Genomic DNA, 16,799 nt, shown 5'->3' with positions numbered 1-16,799 from the left:
AACATAGAAGGTCTAGTAAATTGAATGTGTCAGTCCAGTTTTTAGAGTTGAAGTTCAGTTTAGTTAAGTTCAGAGTGGTTTAGATTTTACTGCTAAAAGTCCAAACACTGACGAGCAAATCGATCGATGCACAGCTCTACGAGTCCCAAACCAAGCGAGTCAGTGGCGAGGAACAAAGCTTCATCAATTGACGAAAGTGAAAGAAAAAAAAAAACTCAAGAGACACCAGGCTCAGTTGGACAAGACCATTTCTCCACAGGCCTAACTTCCTGTGCAGAGCTGTAGACTAGGCACCAGAGACCAGTCACAGCAAATATCATATCATGTCCTAATAAGCCACATATCAAGATCTAAGTAGATTAGTTACTGTACTAAACCAACTATCTGTTTCCTGGAATCAACACGATGCAGAAGAAAAGGGAAAACCAAAGAAGAGTATTATTGAAGGTGTATTCAGTGGGCATGCAAGCATCAGAACTGGACATTGAAACAGTGAAAGAAGGATGTCTGGTTTGATGATTTATATTTCCTTTTCACTATGACAGGCTGTTTTCCTGGGAAAGTAAAACTCTGGGATTTACAGTGGTCAAATTAGGTTGATTAGGCTCATTGGGTTTTGGCTCATCAATGTGTGTTATTTATTTATTAATGTGCTGTTTTACAAGCAAGATCATCATTGAGCATTTTGGTTTCATTCCTGCTTATAGGCTCAGGCAGATTCCTCGGACATGGGAAAACAGCTGCCAGATGTGGTAGCCCTACTGCAAAAGCAGGACTTGATTGACACTCAGATCATCTCACTTGGTGAAACTCTGAATGCCATCAGTAGTAGCAGTGCCTTAAAGGTTAAACACAAAGGTGCCACAAAAGTCCAGAGAGAACTTAAAGATCTAAATAGCCATTACAACTCCCTACTGGGTCTCAGCAAGAACAGGTAAACTCTTTAAACCCACCAATCCATACAAACTTGTGGATTGGGCAGATTTTTTGTTGATGAAATGGTAAATAAAAAATTACTGGAGATAAATATTCTTAAATATATTTTTAAAAGGAGAAAAGCTCTTGAGGGACAGCTGAAGCTCTTTGAGTTTTTCCATGATTGTGAAGAAGTAGAAGCATGGATCTATGAGAAATGGGTCCTCTTACAGGCAGCATCACTAGGGAGAGACCTCAGTCAAATTCAGCAGGCCATTCAGAACCACAAGGTATGTGGCCATCACTCACTGTAAGAAACTGATTAATTACTGTCAGTGTTTTTAGAAATTATACTAAAAACAACTGAGACAAAAAGGAGTTACAAACTCATTGGTAACAGACAACTACTGTTGCTAAATCTTAATGTGACTGTATAAGAACTGCTAAGATTAGCTAAATATCTATGTATGTTGCAGGCTTTGGAGGCAGAGATTCAGTCACAGGAATCTCTGTGCTCTGGGGTTGTATTTAGAGGACAAGAGCTTTGTAGAGGGAGACACCCTAATGAGAATGACATCCAAAAGTGGATTCGGACTCTTCAGAAACAGTGGCAGCAACTTAAAGAACAAGTCACCATCCGAAAGAACCGGCTGCATGCTGCCAATGTCATCAAGCAGGTAGAAAATATAAAACATTATTATTCAGTATATCAAGCAGTGATTGGGACAAAACGAATCCTAAATGCCACCACTCTGTCCTCTCAGTATTTTGCAGACATTACTGAAGCCAGCTCTTGGCTTGATGACCACAAACCACTTCTCATTGACGAGGATTATGGAAAGGATGAGGCCAGCTCTACTGCTCTGCTCCAGCGTCACCAACGAGTGGAGAAAGAAATGGAAGCATATTCCTTAGAAGTCAAACGACTGGGTGAGCAGGCCAAGAGCGCTGCCCAACTTGCTCCTCTTACAGTGAGTCAATGAATTGTAAAAGTCATGTACTTTATTACTAAAACAGAGAAATTATTAGCTTCACTGACACATTTTTAATCAATTTAAGACTGAAACCCAGCAAACGAGAATGGTCCACTACAGTGATTCATCAGATGGCGAAGATGAGAAGGAGAAAAAAGCTGACAAAGGAGGCAAAGCAGTCAGCAAGATTTTACCACAAGAACAAGCAATGATTAGGTTTAAATACAGAGGTAAACATGTCAGAAAAATATGATAGATGCTACTGGCGCTTTGGTCAAATCTGATAAATTCTACAGGGGTGGTTTTTGTGGACAATCTATCTTCTTTTTTTCAGGCCCTAAACTAATCTGGGACAGAGGAGAAATATTGACAATTATCAGCAGGGAAAAGGATGATAAGTTGCTTCTTCGGGACAGCAGAGGAAATGAGCAACTAGTCTCTTCCACATACATCAGGGAGCTGCCAGTTTCTGTAAAACTCATTAAATTTCCAATTCTATTTGAAATTCAAACCTCATGAGCCAAAAGGCTTCTTGTAAAATCGCATCTACTAGACAGTACTTTTTGCTTCTGTTTTGATTCAACCAAAAGCAGGAAGCACCACCTGAAACTACAAACGGAGTAGCTGAGAGTCCAAAAAGAAAAGTGAGCCGCCCTCGCCGCACTCGGTCCATGCGGCGTGGCACAGCTGAAATATCTACCTCAACCTTACCAGACCCACATTTCCAAAAAGACACAATAGAGAGCACACAAAACAGTCTGGAAAAGGATTTCAACCGCCTTTACAATTTAGCACAGGTAAATATTCAAGGTCTTACAAAGCATTGTCCTAGAGAATTGTATTGTTTATGATTACGGATGGTTTAAAATATGTTTCAAGCATTTTACAAAAACTTTTCCCATCAGTCAAAAAATAAGATCCTGGAGGACACTGCACGACTACACAGATTCTACAATGCTTGTGAGGAGTTTGAGTCCTGGATGGGAGACAAGGAGAATGTCCTCAACACTTTCAGCTCCAATTCCAACAACTTAGAGGTTGTACAAGCCAAATATGAGGTCAGTCCTTGCTGACAACACAAGCAGAAAGTCAACATTAACACCCTTCAGAGCATCTTATAAAGTTGCTTAGAGAAGTAACTCCAAAAGAATTACTTGTTTTTCTTGAACATTGTGGTATTTTTTATTTAAAAACACTGACTTCTTCTTTCCTTTCAATGCTACGCAGAATTTTGTAACTGAACTAGCCAGTGGTAGAAAGCAGCTTGATGATATTACCAAGTTTGGAGATGAGCTATTGAAACAACAGCACAGCAGGAAAAAAGACATTCAGCAAAGACTTGGAATTGTTACTCGAAGGTATTAAGGGCAACTATACCACCCCACCATACCACTGTCTTGATAGAAATTACTAAAAGTGTTTTTTTTAATGACCAGATGGGAACGTATTCAGAAACTAAAGGATGAGATGGCTCATGAGCTTCTGAGTTCTGCTGATGTGAAGTCCTTCCTGCAGACGTGCCAGGAAGTCCAGGCTCAGCTCCAGCACAGACTCGCCCAGCTTGACACACCTGATGTGGGGAGCTCACTATCAGCCTTACAAGCTGAGGAACACAGACAAGCCCAAGCTGAGAGGGACATAGAAGCCCTTGAAAGGAAAATAGACTATCTTAAAAGTGTGGCCAAGATGTGAGTTTGCCATTAAACAATTGCAGTACCACTTGTTTTCTTTATATTTATTGCCACTAATTGTATGTAACCTTAACATTAACTTACAGTAAAATGTGTTATGTGTAGTAGTGAACCTAAATCTTGCCTTGCCTAAAACAATCCTCATTTATTGCCTGTTAACTATATATCCTATTGCTTTGCTAAAGGAAAAAGGACTGTAGTCCTGCAGAAAGTGCTGCTATCATGGAAGAAGTACATGCTCTGGAAGACTTGTTGCGACAGTTAAAGGCTCAAGCCATTCAAAGACAACGAATGCTTGAAGAAGCCAGACGCTTGCAACTCTTTCAAAAAGAGACCAGAGACCTGTTGATGTGGGCTGAGGCAACACAGGAGCATCTTCTGGAAGAGGAGACAGGATCTGATGTAGCATCGGCTCAAGCCTTGTTGAAGGAGAACCTTGATCTCAAGCAGGAGATTAAACTGCAGAAAGCAAAGTTAGTTGTGTTTGGTCTTTATTTTACAATTCTTTTTTTAGTGCATATGATTGATGGTAAGATTATTTCAGATTAAAAGATATGGAGAGGCTGGGTCAGTCTCTTGACGTGGCATCTGGAGAGAAAGGAGGTAAAGATGTTCAGCAGACACTTACAAAGTTGGATCATGAGTGGAGCCAGCTGGACAAACTGTGGTCTAGTCGCAACAGAAGGCTTGAACAAGGACTGGAGTTTCAGAAACTGAATATGGAAGCAGATCGTATTGAGGCCACCATTTCTGGTCATGAAGCCAGACTTAAAGTCAGAGACTTAGGGGTAAATTAATGATTTGATATTTAATAGATTTCCTGCATCTAAACACATTGTTTGAAGAGCTATAAATTCATAACGATTTACTGTAAAACTTCAATTCTGCACAGGACTCTGTGGACAGTGTTCACAGTTTATTGAGCCGACAAGAAGAGCTTGAGGCTTTGCTTGAGGCTCTAGAGCGGTCTATTATCCTCTTTCAAGACAAGTGCCAGGAGCTCATCAGCAAGCGTAACTTTGCTGCTAAAGAGTGAGTATAGCTGTCGGGGCTGATATCCTCATGGGCAGTGCAGCCACATTGAGTGCCATTGCACTTTGGGCATCAAATTCAAGTCTTTTCCAATCCCATTCTGCTTTTGCACTGTCCTACAGTAAAGTAAAAAATGCCAAAAATAAACCTTTTTAAAAATTAAAGCTGTTTTTTTGTTTTCATATGTTAGTATTAAGTGTATTAGAGACAAAAATAGTTGTCTATGGTCTTCCTCAACCTGACATATTTATCCTTTATCCAGAATACAACAGCGATCAAAGGTCATTCAAGATCATTTCAAGAGGCTGAAAGAAAGTTGTAAATTAAGGAGGCTTGAGTTACTTGCTTCGAAAAAGTACCAGGTAAAAAATAAATGTTAAAATGTGTTAGTAGCTCCCAAATAAAACATTTTTAATGCTTTAAAAATTTTCCCTGGCATAGGAATTTTTAAGAGATGCTGAGGAGATGCTGTTGTGGATGGATGAAAAGTTTGAGATCGCTGAGGATGAATCGTACAGAGATCCAACCAACATCCTTCGTAAGCTCAAAAAACATGAGGCAGCAGAAAAAGAGATGCAGGCCAATGCAGTTCGCATAGACAGACTAATTGAGGTACAGTAACACATCAGATACATTGTTTACTGGTATATTTTGCCAAACTTTTGTCTATTCTGATGACTGGATTTTATGTGGTTAGACTGGAGAGGAGATGTTGGCAGAGGATCACTACAACACACAGAGCATTCAGAAAAAGACTCAAGAGGTACACAAAAGGTGGATTGAACTCCAGAGGAAGATGGCTGAAAGAGGGGACAAGCTGCGACAGGCTGGCCAACAGGAGCAACTCATGGAGCTGCTGCAGGTACTGTATATTCCAGCTCTGTTCTACAGTTTACTACTGCAGGACTGTACTGAAAGTATTCATGGCTCGTTTCCACTGAGTGGTACAGCACGGTATGGTATGGGTCACCTTTATCAGGCTTGCGTTTCCACTGCCAAAAGGGTACCAATGGTCTATATCTTTAATCTTCACCTGCACATGTAACCTTTTATTTAAAAGTATTTCCGTCATTACGAGTTCAAAAAGCCTGTGATCGGCGTGACCCACAGCGCATGCAATGCGCGTAGCTGTGCACGCTGTTTCTGTTGTTCTGCAATAACACTTCCGAAACGCTAGTTGGCGGTGAGGTGTTAATGTTCTCCTGTGCCGAGTTTCTTCACTGGGGTTTTGTTTTTTCTGAATGCTTCTTTAATGTACAAGTGGCTCAAACTTGCTCATTTTGAAGCAGGAACCGGCAGACGTGCAACAACTTTAACCATGAGGTAAACACAAAACAAAACTTTCTATGCGGAGCTCCTTCACGGGAGTCCACACTTGTAAACAATCGCTCCATATCAGCCTTAAATCAGCCTTAATAGTCCAAAAGGTGATGATAGTAGTTAAACGTGGCATTTTTTTAAATGTTTAGGTTGCTGAAACAATCATCTTGTCCTTTGTTTTTTCTGGCTTCTCTTTTGTTTTTTCACTCGCATTTGTCCATGTCTGAAAGGATCGAAATGTCAGAAGTGCTTCAATAATCAGGCGCACGTTATTATTATCAGCTCAAGAAGTTTGATATTTCAAATACAGACATGTGGCAAGCACTAAACCACTCACGCTTTAGATGGCCTCATAAAAACTATGGGGAACTGGGCAGATTCTGCTCTTCTTTTTGGCTTTGTGGCTGTTCATCAAGACGACAACAAGGTTTGCTTGAGCTTGGGTCGACCATGGCTCATTATTATATGCATATATTATTACGGTGTAATGTCTCGGCTGTGTATTTAAAAATGCTGCTTCCTTTGTTTTCATTCTTCTGGTTTGTTGCACGAGCGAGTGACGCATCTATGTAAACCAATAGCATTCAGTTGCGCATCTTGCTCCACCTTTTGTTACCCTTTTTTGTGCTAGGTACTCTTTGCAAAGGGTACCAAAAAAGTGGTACGGTATAGTTCGCTTTTTTAGGTACCTTTTGACAATGAAATAGAGACAGACCATTTAAAAACGGTTGATTAATAATTATTTGAACGTAAACTTTAGGGTCTCATAACTGTCCCCCCAATTTTAAAATATCCGCTATGCTCCTGTAATTAAAGTACTACTAGTGCAAGCACTGGAAATGTCACCAGAACTCATATTCAAATGTATTCTCATCTGAATTGTTTATTTAAATTAAATCAGCTGAAATTAACTCTTTGCAAGTTTGCACCATAAAAATACATATCAAATGTCTGTTTATTTTCAGGATGCTAAATTGAAGATTGAGGCAATTGAGAGAATGCTACAAAATGCAATCAGGGGTCATGACCTTCGCTCCAGCAGACAGCTACTAAAAGAGCACAAGCAGCTGGAAGAGGAGGCTCAAGAACTTGCTGAGAAAATCAATTCTATTGTCACCCGTGCCAAAAACCTGGCCACCAACCATTTTGACTCTCAGCGCATTCTCAAGGAGACTGACACTTACCTGAAACTGTAAGTACTTATATTTCCTCTGTTTCCATAATGAAAACTTACATGCAAAGAAAGTCATGTTTTTTTAGACATACAAAAACTAATAAATTGATGACAATTACAGTTGCTTTAAAAAGCCTTTAACTCTGTTTTATTTGTCAGATTTAAGTCTCTAGAGAATCCTTTGGATCATCGCAGGAGCCAGTTAGAGGCAGATGTGGATCTATACAGCTTTTACCATGATGTAGACCTAGAGCTAAACTGGATATCAGAGCATCAGCCTGTAGCTGATACTACAAACTATGAGAGATCACTGGTTGGGGCAGTTAGCCTTTTTCAGAAACATAAGGTATGTTTAAACAAGAGTGGTTCACTTGGATTCAAGAAGCTAATTTCAGCACCTTAGTTAATATGTGCATAAGTTAAGATGATCAAACATTTTTCTAGATCCAAAATCCATCTAATAGATCAGGGGTGGCCAACCCAGTTCCTGGAGAGCCACCTTCCTGCAGATTTCAGTTGCTACCCATATCAAACACACCTGAACCAATTAATTAGGAACTGAACACCACGTGATAATTAAAGGCAGGTGTGTTTGATGTGGGTTGCAACTGAAATCTGCAGGAATGTGGCTCTCCAGGAACAGGGTTGGCCAGCCCTGTAATAGATAAATACATAAGAAAAAGCCAGCAATTACATTTTTCAAGCTATCAAGTTTTTTTTTTCAGTTGATTTGGGTCAGGTACAGATTTTAAGACCCAGAAATTAGTGAATTTAGTCTTATATTTCCACATAGAGTTACATTTAATCACTTTAAACCAAAGACTGTACCAAAGAGTTTCATTCGTTATAACTGTTAAATCTCTGAAAACCCTTCCAGGACCTGCAGGCTGAGGTGAATGCCCACAGCAAGTACCTGCAGCGAGTACTGGACAGAGGACGAGCCATGGCCCGATCCAATCAGTGGAATGGTCAGGAGGTGCAGCAGAGGTGTGAGCAATTGATCGCAAAGTGGGAAGAGTTAGAGGAATCCTGCAAGAAACGCTCCGGAGAACTTAACAGGGCTGTTACACGGGAACAGGTAAAGGTGTAGGACAGTTTGCGGTCTTTTTGTGCCAGCGATTATTAAAACTATTAGTGTTAATGTTTTTGATCTGATGGACAGATTCTGCTTGACTGCACTGAGCTGGAAACCCTTGTGTCAGAAACATCAGCTTTAGTCAGCACTGATTATGGCAAGACTGAATTAGCTACCCGCAGTCTAATAAAGCAACACGAGGTGAGTAATCTTTGGCTTGTGCTAATGCAATAGCTTAGGGTTTAAACATGTTAACGCAAACTGCTTTGTTTCTCCAGGGAGTGGAGGGGCAAATCGAGGTACTTGCTGCTCAAGTAGATGAACTCAAGTCCAATGTCAAGCAGGCTGTACGTGTGTGGGGTTTAGAGGAGTTGAACAAGCCCTGCAACCACATTAAATCTAAGCTGAGTGAGCTTCAACACTCAGCGACAGTCAGGTAAAATAGCTATAGCTGAAGTGCACACCCTCCCATGCTGTGTGTTTGCAGTGTAAAACAAACATATGTCTTCACAACAGAGAACAGAGGCTTCGAGAGACTCTACACCTACATGAATTTAAGCGTGAGACTAGTGAACTGGAGGAATGGATTGCTCAGCAGACACAGATTGCAGCCTCTAATGATCTTGGGAGTGATTATGAAAATGCAATGGTGAGATTTGTCACTCCTTTATATTTGCTCTCAAACTACTTTGCTTTATTTTTTCATTTGGAGGTTAAGGTACTTGGGTTCTGACAGAAAAATCAAGATTTTACTGTTAGTAAAAATTTAGGGCTGTCTGTGTTTTAATGTATTAACCATTTAGTGTTTCTTATTCAGTGAAAATAATATGGTATATTTTACAACCTTTTTTATTTAATTCATAGGATATGAAATAAATTCATGCAGTACTTATTCATTGTCCATATATGATCTGGCATGTTATGATGTATTATTTCATGATGCATTATTAAAAATATAACTTCATGAAACTTCAAATGAAGTGTTGAATCTTGATTAATTTGGAGTGTAGACTGCAGAAATAATAATAATCAGAAAAAATTAAGTGTGTGCGTCTATGGTTTTAATTACGCTTTCAGTATCATTTTGTCTGGCCACAGTAACAAACATACTGTATGATGTAGATGAAATCACCCAGCAGGCACACAACGTCATAAGATGTTATTATTTGGTTAGATTAAGGTCACGACGTCTAAGGACAAAATAATTTTGATGTCCAATAACGACGTCAAATGATGTTTGGTTGATTTTAGGTTGTGTTGGAAATGGACCAAAATTGACCAAACATTGAGCCAACATCTTAAACCAACATCATGCAGACCATTTCAATGTGGTCATGTCACTGGCCGATGAACATTTCCTGCTTGTTATTAAACTATTTCATAACTGTAACAAGAGTTAATTCAATTATATCATGATGTTAAAACAGCTATCATAATATTATCTATCTATATGTGGCTCTTTTTGGATTCTCGGAAGCTACTGTATAGAAATTAAAAATGTAAAAAAGGAAATACGTTGGGACCAATGTTTTTGTTTACATCGCTCAAAATGGTCTATTGATGTCAAATACTGACATTTATTTGTCAAAATTCAATGTCTGATAGACGTCAACATCCACACAATGTCAAGCTGTAACATCATTAGACGTTGATGTTTGGTTGGTTTTAGGTTGGACATTGGGTTCAAACGTCAACCAGATTTTCAATTCCAAGCAAAATGCAACATCCCACATCCCCACGACATAGGGGTACAGCATCAATCTGATGTCATGTTGATGTCCTGTGCCTTCTGGGTAGTTTCCCAATATTTTCAAAAAAATCCATTGTGAACTTTTAACATTTTACAATCATACTTTTTTTTGTTTACATGGCAAGTACCTTTAATGAGTTTCAAGCCATTTGCTAAAAATCTCTCCAAAATGACTGAACTGCACCAGATACCAGTTATTATTGAGATACTGTATATATATATATATATATATATATATATATATATATATATATATATATATATATATATATATATATATATATATATATATATAAATATTATAATGTTACCAGACTTTACAAATTTACTATAGTTTCATTTTATTATTTTTTTTTTCACATTTTGTAAATAACTCAATTGATTTCACAATACCACAGTAATTATTTTATTTCTCTTGCTTTAATTGTATTAATATTTTCATAGTTTTTATTTGCCCCAAGTCATCATATTGTTTTCAGGAGCCCGTCGTCAGGTTATTGAAAACCCTACTTGAATATTTAAAACCAATAAAAGTCATCAAATTTTAAAATGATTCATCCTGGTTCATTAGGATTACATAAACTGCTATGTATGTTGCCTGTGATCAGGATCTAAGCACCTCTTGTTTTATGATAGCAACTGCGTGGGAGATTTGAGGTCTTCTTGAAGCAGCTGGAGGTGGGAAAGGAGAGGATGCACACCTGTGAACAGTTGGCTGACAAACTCATCAAAAGCAATCACCCTGAGAGCCGCTTCATCCGAGAAACACAGAATCTGCTCAGGTAACAGCGTGTGATCCAATAAAATATTATGAACTAATAAATAGCCCAAATGAATTTTTTATGCATCATACCTGCACATACTGTTATAGATTATAGATATAATATGCACCTCAAAATAAATATTATTGTGTGACAGAGAATCGTGGGACGAGCTGCAGGATTTATCGAAAGATCGTAAAGAAAAGCTTCGTAAGTCTGAAAAATGTCACAAATTCTACAAAGACCTGACCGATGCACTGGGACAGATCAAGGTAACCAAGACAAATGTGTTTTGAAGTCAAGTTGCTGAATAACACGATGCTCACTTATCACTTATTTTGCACCAGGAGAGGCACAAAACCATTCCTGAAGACATAGCCAAAGATCTGAAAGGAGTGCAGTCACAGCTACGCAAACATGAAGCTCTTGTGCACGAGCTGGCTGGAACTGAGCAACAGGTACTGCAATAGGAAACACTGCAGAGGTGAATTGACAGTGATCTTGGAAATTACATTATACTGACATCTAGTGGATGGCACAGATGCTTTGTGCTATGGGAAAATTACCAAATGCACTTGGATAACTTGTCATTTTATTCATTCATTCATTTTCTTTTCGGCTTAGTTCCTTTATTAATCAAGGGTCGCTACAGCGGAATGAACCACCAACTTATCCAGCATATGTTTTACACAGTGGATGCCCTTCCAGCTTCAACCCATCACTGGGAAACATCCATATATTCACATTTAAACACATACACTACAGACAATTTAGCTTACCCAATTCACCTATAGCGCATGTCTTTGGACTTGTGGTCATTTTATTATTGTATGTAAATAAATAGCCTAATAAAACAAACAAAAGTTGTTTTCTGAAAGACTTTTGTAGCAGTTTGAGGAATAATGTGAATAACAAGTAACAAATGAATTAAATTGGAATTAACCGAATTAGGTAACATTTATTTGCATGTTAAATGTTTACTTCTAATGGAACTAACAATCTAAAACAGCATAGTACACAAAGTTACACAATAGTACACAAAGTTTTCAAACAAAATAAATGATTGTACTGTTTCTTAAACTTTCACCTCTAAATTAAATAAATGATCAGTTATTTTAGTTGAAAAGGTCAATAGATGTATACACATGTTTATCATCTAAATCCAGTGTAATATATATTGGGACAAGGCTAAACGCCTAAAGTTAATATCTGAATCCATGAAAAAAACATAAAAAAACATATACATATATTGTTTATTACTATTATTATAAAGAAATGACAAATGTTCCTTATTTATTTCTCCATTTCAGTGTTTATACTTTATGATTTGTCTACAGCTGCAGGAGCTGTTGGATGGAACCGATGCTATTTTGGGCATGTGCTCTCCTGAGCTGCGGGTGGGGTTGCAGGAACTACAACAGGAGGTGGTGGAGAACTGGGAGCGGCTCCGCATGCGGATGGAGCAGAGAGAAGAGGAGCTGCAATCGGCTAAAGACCGCTACATGTTCCTCAACACGGTATCCTCAGTTCAGAACATTTTAAAATTAAAAGTGATCTTTATGTAATTCAACCACCTCAAAAAATATTGGGTGAAAAGTGTTACAGTCATTTCTGTATTGCTCTGCCCTCCAGGCACAGGACTACTCCCTGTGGTGCTCTCAGGTGCTGAGCTGGATGAAGGCAGAGGAGTCCATTCGAGACGTTGCCACCTGTGACCTGCAGTTGTTCCAGCACCAGCAGTTGTGGGCTGAGATTGTGGCCCGTGAGGAGACGTTTGCCCAGGCTGTGTCTATGGGCCAAGGCCTTCTGGAGAATGACATACCTAATGCTAGAGAGGTAAGAAACTACAATTTGTCTGAATGTGCATATTCAAGTGATTATAAGCACTATATAGGGCTACACGATATTTGAAAACACTGACATTGCATCATATTTAGTTATTCTGTGATATATCTTTAAATTTGAATAAAGTTTCTCTGGATGATATGGACTGCTATATTTTGAAATAATAAATAATTTCAGATTGATTTGGGGTGATTTTATAGACAGACAAGAGCATCTGGATAAAAATATAACAAAATACAAGGAAAGATAAATACAATAGAACAAAGATACAAAATAGATTTTCCAGATTGTCTAAAAATACAGAAATTAAATAACAAAATTTAAAATAACACTTCAATGTATACAGTAAATAACAATTGATTTCAAATCTAAAAACCTTCTAAACATTATAAATTATAACAACATCTCTTTTGCAGGGATGCTTCAAACTCTTTTGAAATGCTTATACACACGCACACGCACACGCACACGCACACGCACACGCACACACACACACACACACACCGTTTTCTTCCACTCTGGGATGATTTTGAGTCTTAATTTAGCCAAAACTTTTTCCACGTTTCAACGTGCCACGTTAACAGAATGATTTTTGGTGACAAATTTTATTTTGACACATATTTTGAGAAAATGCTTTGAATTTAAAAAAAATACTCAACGATACACTCTGGGCAAATTGACTACCCTTGTTCAGGATGTTCAGGATGAAAACATCTACTAAATTAAACTGCTTTAAAAATGCATCAGATAAATATTTTCTTCACATTTATTTCATAAATCTGGTAATCAACATCAGTCTTGTTCAAAACTACTAAATTGCGTTGTAAATGACAGGATTTTAACTCTCTAATTGCCAAATTCAAAGATGATGTAACTGATTTGGTCAAAAAACACACAAAATATAAAAAGGAATTGGGGACTGGATTTATTTAAACTTATATCAATGTATCAGACATGAAACAACGTTGTTTTTGATAGATTTTCATTTTTTCTCCCTAATTTACTGTTGATGGCTGTTTTGCGCCATTAACTTCCATTATAACCATTTTTTTTTTTCAAAATCATAATACCATATAATCATGCGTTTTTGATTATGGGTGGTTTTCCCTGTTGGGAGGAGGCACAATTTGTAATATATACTGTTGGTCATCAGTTGGTCATTGACCCTTTAGATAGGCTTGTGCAAAAAAAGCTTAGTTTCTGGATTTTATATGGAGTATAACAGCTAATTAAAGAGTGTGTATGTGTGTCTGAGTGTGTGAGAGTGACCTTTGCACATTTACCTTGATGTGTTTGAGAAAATCTATACATGCATCTCAGCTCTCAGAAATACATGGAGTAAACAAAAACAAAGACTGTGTATCTATGCACCATCAAATGTGGTAATAACGGAAGTCAATGGGGCAAAAAGAACCCCCAAGAGTAAATTAGGGAAAACAAATGAAAATCTAACAATGCAACAAAGCCAAAGTTGTTACTAATCGTTTACATGTCCAAGACTGTGATCTAGTTCACAATTACTATATAAATTGAAAATACATCGTTTTTTTCAGTGACCATTTGTGAATTTGACAATTAAAGTGTTAAAATCCTGTAATTTTCTAAACAATTTAGTAGTTTTGATCAGGACTGAGGTTGATCAAAAGATTTATCAAAAAAAAAACTTTTAAAAAGTGGATGTTTTCATCCCTAACATAAAAGGGTAGTCAATTTAAACAGTGCACAAGGGTTAAAGACAAATGCAAATTATATGGTTTCACTCTATTATGGTTAAGCGTTGCAATGACTTTGTAGTCACACCACAAATCACACTTGCTTTGAACTCTAGTGCTGGTCAGCTATAATCCTGACTCAACATTGCATATCCTGCAGTGTGACTATTGTAGATGCACACATTGCGATACTGATGCCAAACAATATACTGTATTGTGCAGCTCTACTAAATATGCTTAAACGTGCCATTAGATCCAGGAGAAACTGAAAGTTCTGCAAGAAGAGAGAGAGAAGCTTTCCGATAACTGGCAGCTCAGGCAGAAATGGCTGGAGAACACATATCTGGAGCAGGTGTTTTACAGAGACACTGAGTACATGGAGAAGATCACCAACTCTCAAGAGGTCAGTACTACTGCAGCAAAGCAGCTTCAACAAACTTTTAAACTCTTCTTTAATTATTTTCTGATGATTTTATATATATATAGTGTTAGATTGCAAGCTCATTTCAGACTTAAGTTTGCAGCTAGACATTTATATCCTTGAGGCTAACAACTTTTGTACCTTTGCAGATCCAGTTGAAGAACAGTGATTTAGGAACGACAGTGGATGATGTTGAAAGTTTGATTAAGCGCCATGAGGCCTTTGAAAAACTTCTTCATTCTCAGGAAGATAAGGTGGGTTAGTTTTTAGCCTACAGTATGGTCTGAAACATCAAACCCATTTTAATGATGTTTCTGACAGAGTAGAGATGATTGAGTGTCTCATTGTGTCAATGTAGATGGTGGCTCTTCAGGAATCAGCAGAGCGTTTAAAGACAGAAGGTTTAACACGAGAAAAAAACAGCAATGTTAAGAACAAACTCAAAGCTCTTCAGGAAAGGAGGGAACGGATTAAAGATCTGTCTGACAAACGAAGAGAGGATCTTGAGGTCTCAAAGCTTCACTGTATTTTCAGCCGAGATGTGTCTGAGGTAAATGTGTCATTTCTAATCCAAGTGACCTTTAACAGTAAGAAGCAAACCAAATAATTGCATGGTTTACTCATAATATAGGCAGAGGAATGGATCACAGATCGTATGAACAAGATACAAGAAGACTCCAAAATGGACATGAGCAACCTTCAGACTAAAATGAAGATGCTGCAGAAGCATCAGGTGTTTGAAGCTGAGATTCTGGCCCATGGAAATATCATTGAATCTGTCCAGCAGGTGAGTCTCCGGTGGTTCACGAGTCAGAGATTAGCCTATATTTATTTGTTCTTTTTTTAGTCTTCATAAATGTATTTGACATATATTGTGACATGCTTGTCTCAAGGCTGGAAATGAGCTGGTGACCATGCATCACCCAAAATCAAAGGAGATACGCCAGACTGTTTCAGCGCTCATCTCTCATTGGGAGGCTCTAAAGCAAGAGCTTGCGGTGCGTGGAAAGGTTCTAGAGGATAACCGTGATTTTCTTGAGTTCCTGCAGAAAGTGGAACAGGTTGAAGTTTGGATTAGGCAAAAGGTGAATAAATGAGGGCATTCCATCAGTACTGCTATACCCAGAATTAATGTCGAGTTTAATTGACCCTAAAATCTTTGGTTTATAGGAAGTGATGATAAATGTTGGAGATGTCGGGGAGGATTATGAACACGGTCAGCAGCTGCTGAAGAAGCTCAGTGAATTCAGAGGGTCAGGCTCTGGAGTAAGTCTGCTGTTCTGTTTGGTCTAAAAACGTTAAAGAGCCCCTATTATGCATGATAAAAGGTCATATTTTGGTTTTGGGGGTCTTCAACAACATGCTGATATGCATGCAAGGTCAAAAAACACTTTCATTGTCTTAAAATTTGCATTTATTTTTACCTTAATACTCCCTTATGATTCTTTCAGCGATTCATTTGTTCCCAAACCCCTCCTTAGCACTATGCTAAACTGCACTGATTGGTCTGATGACCCAGTCTATTGCGATTGGTCGACTGCAGTTAAACAGTAGCATATTGCGTTATTCTTAACCATAAGTAAAAACAGTGACAGACATTCAGTATTAATCCACACAGTGGCAAAAGCTGAACTATTTTGAAACTCAACCGCTGCAAGTGTGTAGGAACAGCTGATGGTGGCCATAGCAACAACAAACAGCAGAGGATCGCAAGCTCACAAACGCATTTAAATCTGAAAACAAGGGGGCACTTAGATGCAATATGAGAATATTAAGAGTTAACCTGATACCATACAAGGTTACAAGTAACAAGACACTATTAAATACATAATTTGCAAGCTAAAGAAAACAAGGAGGCAATCATTTAACTCACATTTACTTACCTGTGAAATGGAGGAACAAACTGATCCATGAACTGTGTACTGTAAAGTTCCTGTCAAGCTCTGACAAAGTCCCATACATCAATAGTCTTTTCTGATCCTTCCTTTAACAAACAGCTTACAAATCCCCCATTGTAAGCATGTAGATTACAGAAGTACTCGTCAGAAAAATAACAGTCACACAGCACAAGGCTGGGGCTATAATGCTGAGGTATTTTCGCAAAAATAAACTTCAACCACTGACTCTTC

General features: G+C 38.1%; 1 protein-coding gene across 6 annotated transcripts in view; it reads left to right on the top strand.

The window, feature by feature from the left end:
- The window catches only part of sptbn5 (spectrin, beta, non-erythrocytic 5), a 46,169-nt gene that overhangs the window by 10,355 nt on the left and 19,015 nt on the right, over nt 1–16,799 (top strand). For 3 of the 6 annotated variants that reach the window (XM_068214604.2, XM_021467431.3, XM_021467432.3), the window contains 33 exons: nt 708–934; nt 1,052–1,205; nt 1,392–1,592; nt 1,680–1,886; nt 1,975–2,119; nt 2,224–2,360; nt 2,480–2,686; nt 2,795–2,947; nt 3,117–3,247; nt 3,326–3,577; nt 3,766–4,053; nt 4,125–4,368; nt 4,473–4,612; nt 4,875–4,974; nt 5,054–5,224; nt 5,310–5,474; nt 6,898–7,124; nt 7,266–7,452; nt 7,984–8,184; nt 8,269–8,382; nt 8,460–8,617; nt 8,698–8,830; nt 10,568–10,713; nt 10,850–10,964; nt 11,040–11,150; nt 12,030–12,209; nt 12,325–12,528; nt 14,503–14,652; nt 14,820–14,924; nt 15,029–15,220; nt 15,302–15,457; nt 15,564–15,755; nt 15,841–15,936. In XM_068214604.2, coding sequence (XP_068070705.2) covers nt 708–934; nt 1,052–1,205; nt 1,392–1,592; nt 1,680–1,886; nt 1,975–2,119; nt 2,224–2,360; nt 2,480–2,686; nt 2,795–2,947; nt 3,117–3,247; nt 3,326–3,577; nt 3,766–4,053; nt 4,125–4,368; nt 4,473–4,612; nt 4,875–4,974; nt 5,054–5,224; nt 5,310–5,474; nt 6,898–7,124; nt 7,266–7,452; nt 7,984–8,184; nt 8,269–8,382; nt 8,460–8,617; nt 8,698–8,830; nt 10,568–10,713; nt 10,850–10,964; nt 11,040–11,150; nt 12,030–12,209; nt 12,325–12,528; nt 14,503–14,652; nt 14,820–14,924; nt 15,029–15,220; nt 15,302–15,457; nt 15,564–15,755; nt 15,841–15,936 — 5,589 coding nt within the window. The remainder of the gene's footprint in view (nt 1–707; nt 935–1,051; nt 1,206–1,391; nt 1,593–1,679; nt 1,887–1,974; nt 2,120–2,223; nt 2,361–2,479; nt 2,687–2,794; nt 2,948–3,116; nt 3,248–3,325; nt 3,578–3,765; nt 4,054–4,124; nt 4,369–4,472; nt 4,613–4,874; nt 4,975–5,053; nt 5,225–5,309; nt 5,475–6,897; nt 7,125–7,265; nt 7,453–7,983; nt 8,185–8,268; nt 8,383–8,459; nt 8,618–8,697; nt 8,831–10,567; nt 10,714–10,849; nt 10,965–11,039; nt 11,151–12,029; nt 12,210–12,324; nt 12,529–14,502; nt 14,653–14,819; nt 14,925–15,028; nt 15,221–15,301; nt 15,458–15,563; nt 15,756–15,840; nt 15,937–16,799) is intronic. The other 3 variants (XM_068214605.2, XM_073928622.1, XM_073928623.1) reach the window with 1 other exon arrangement.

This window comes from Danio rerio, chromosome 17 (genome assembly GCF_049306965.1).
Source record: "Danio rerio strain Tuebingen ecotype United States chromosome 17, GRCz12tu, whole genome shotgun sequence".
Taxonomy (NCBI): domain Eukaryota; kingdom Metazoa; phylum Chordata; class Actinopteri; order Cypriniformes; family Danionidae; genus Danio; species Danio rerio.
Note: the sequence above shows the minus strand (reverse complement) of the source record. Positions and strands in the feature narration are given on the sequence as shown.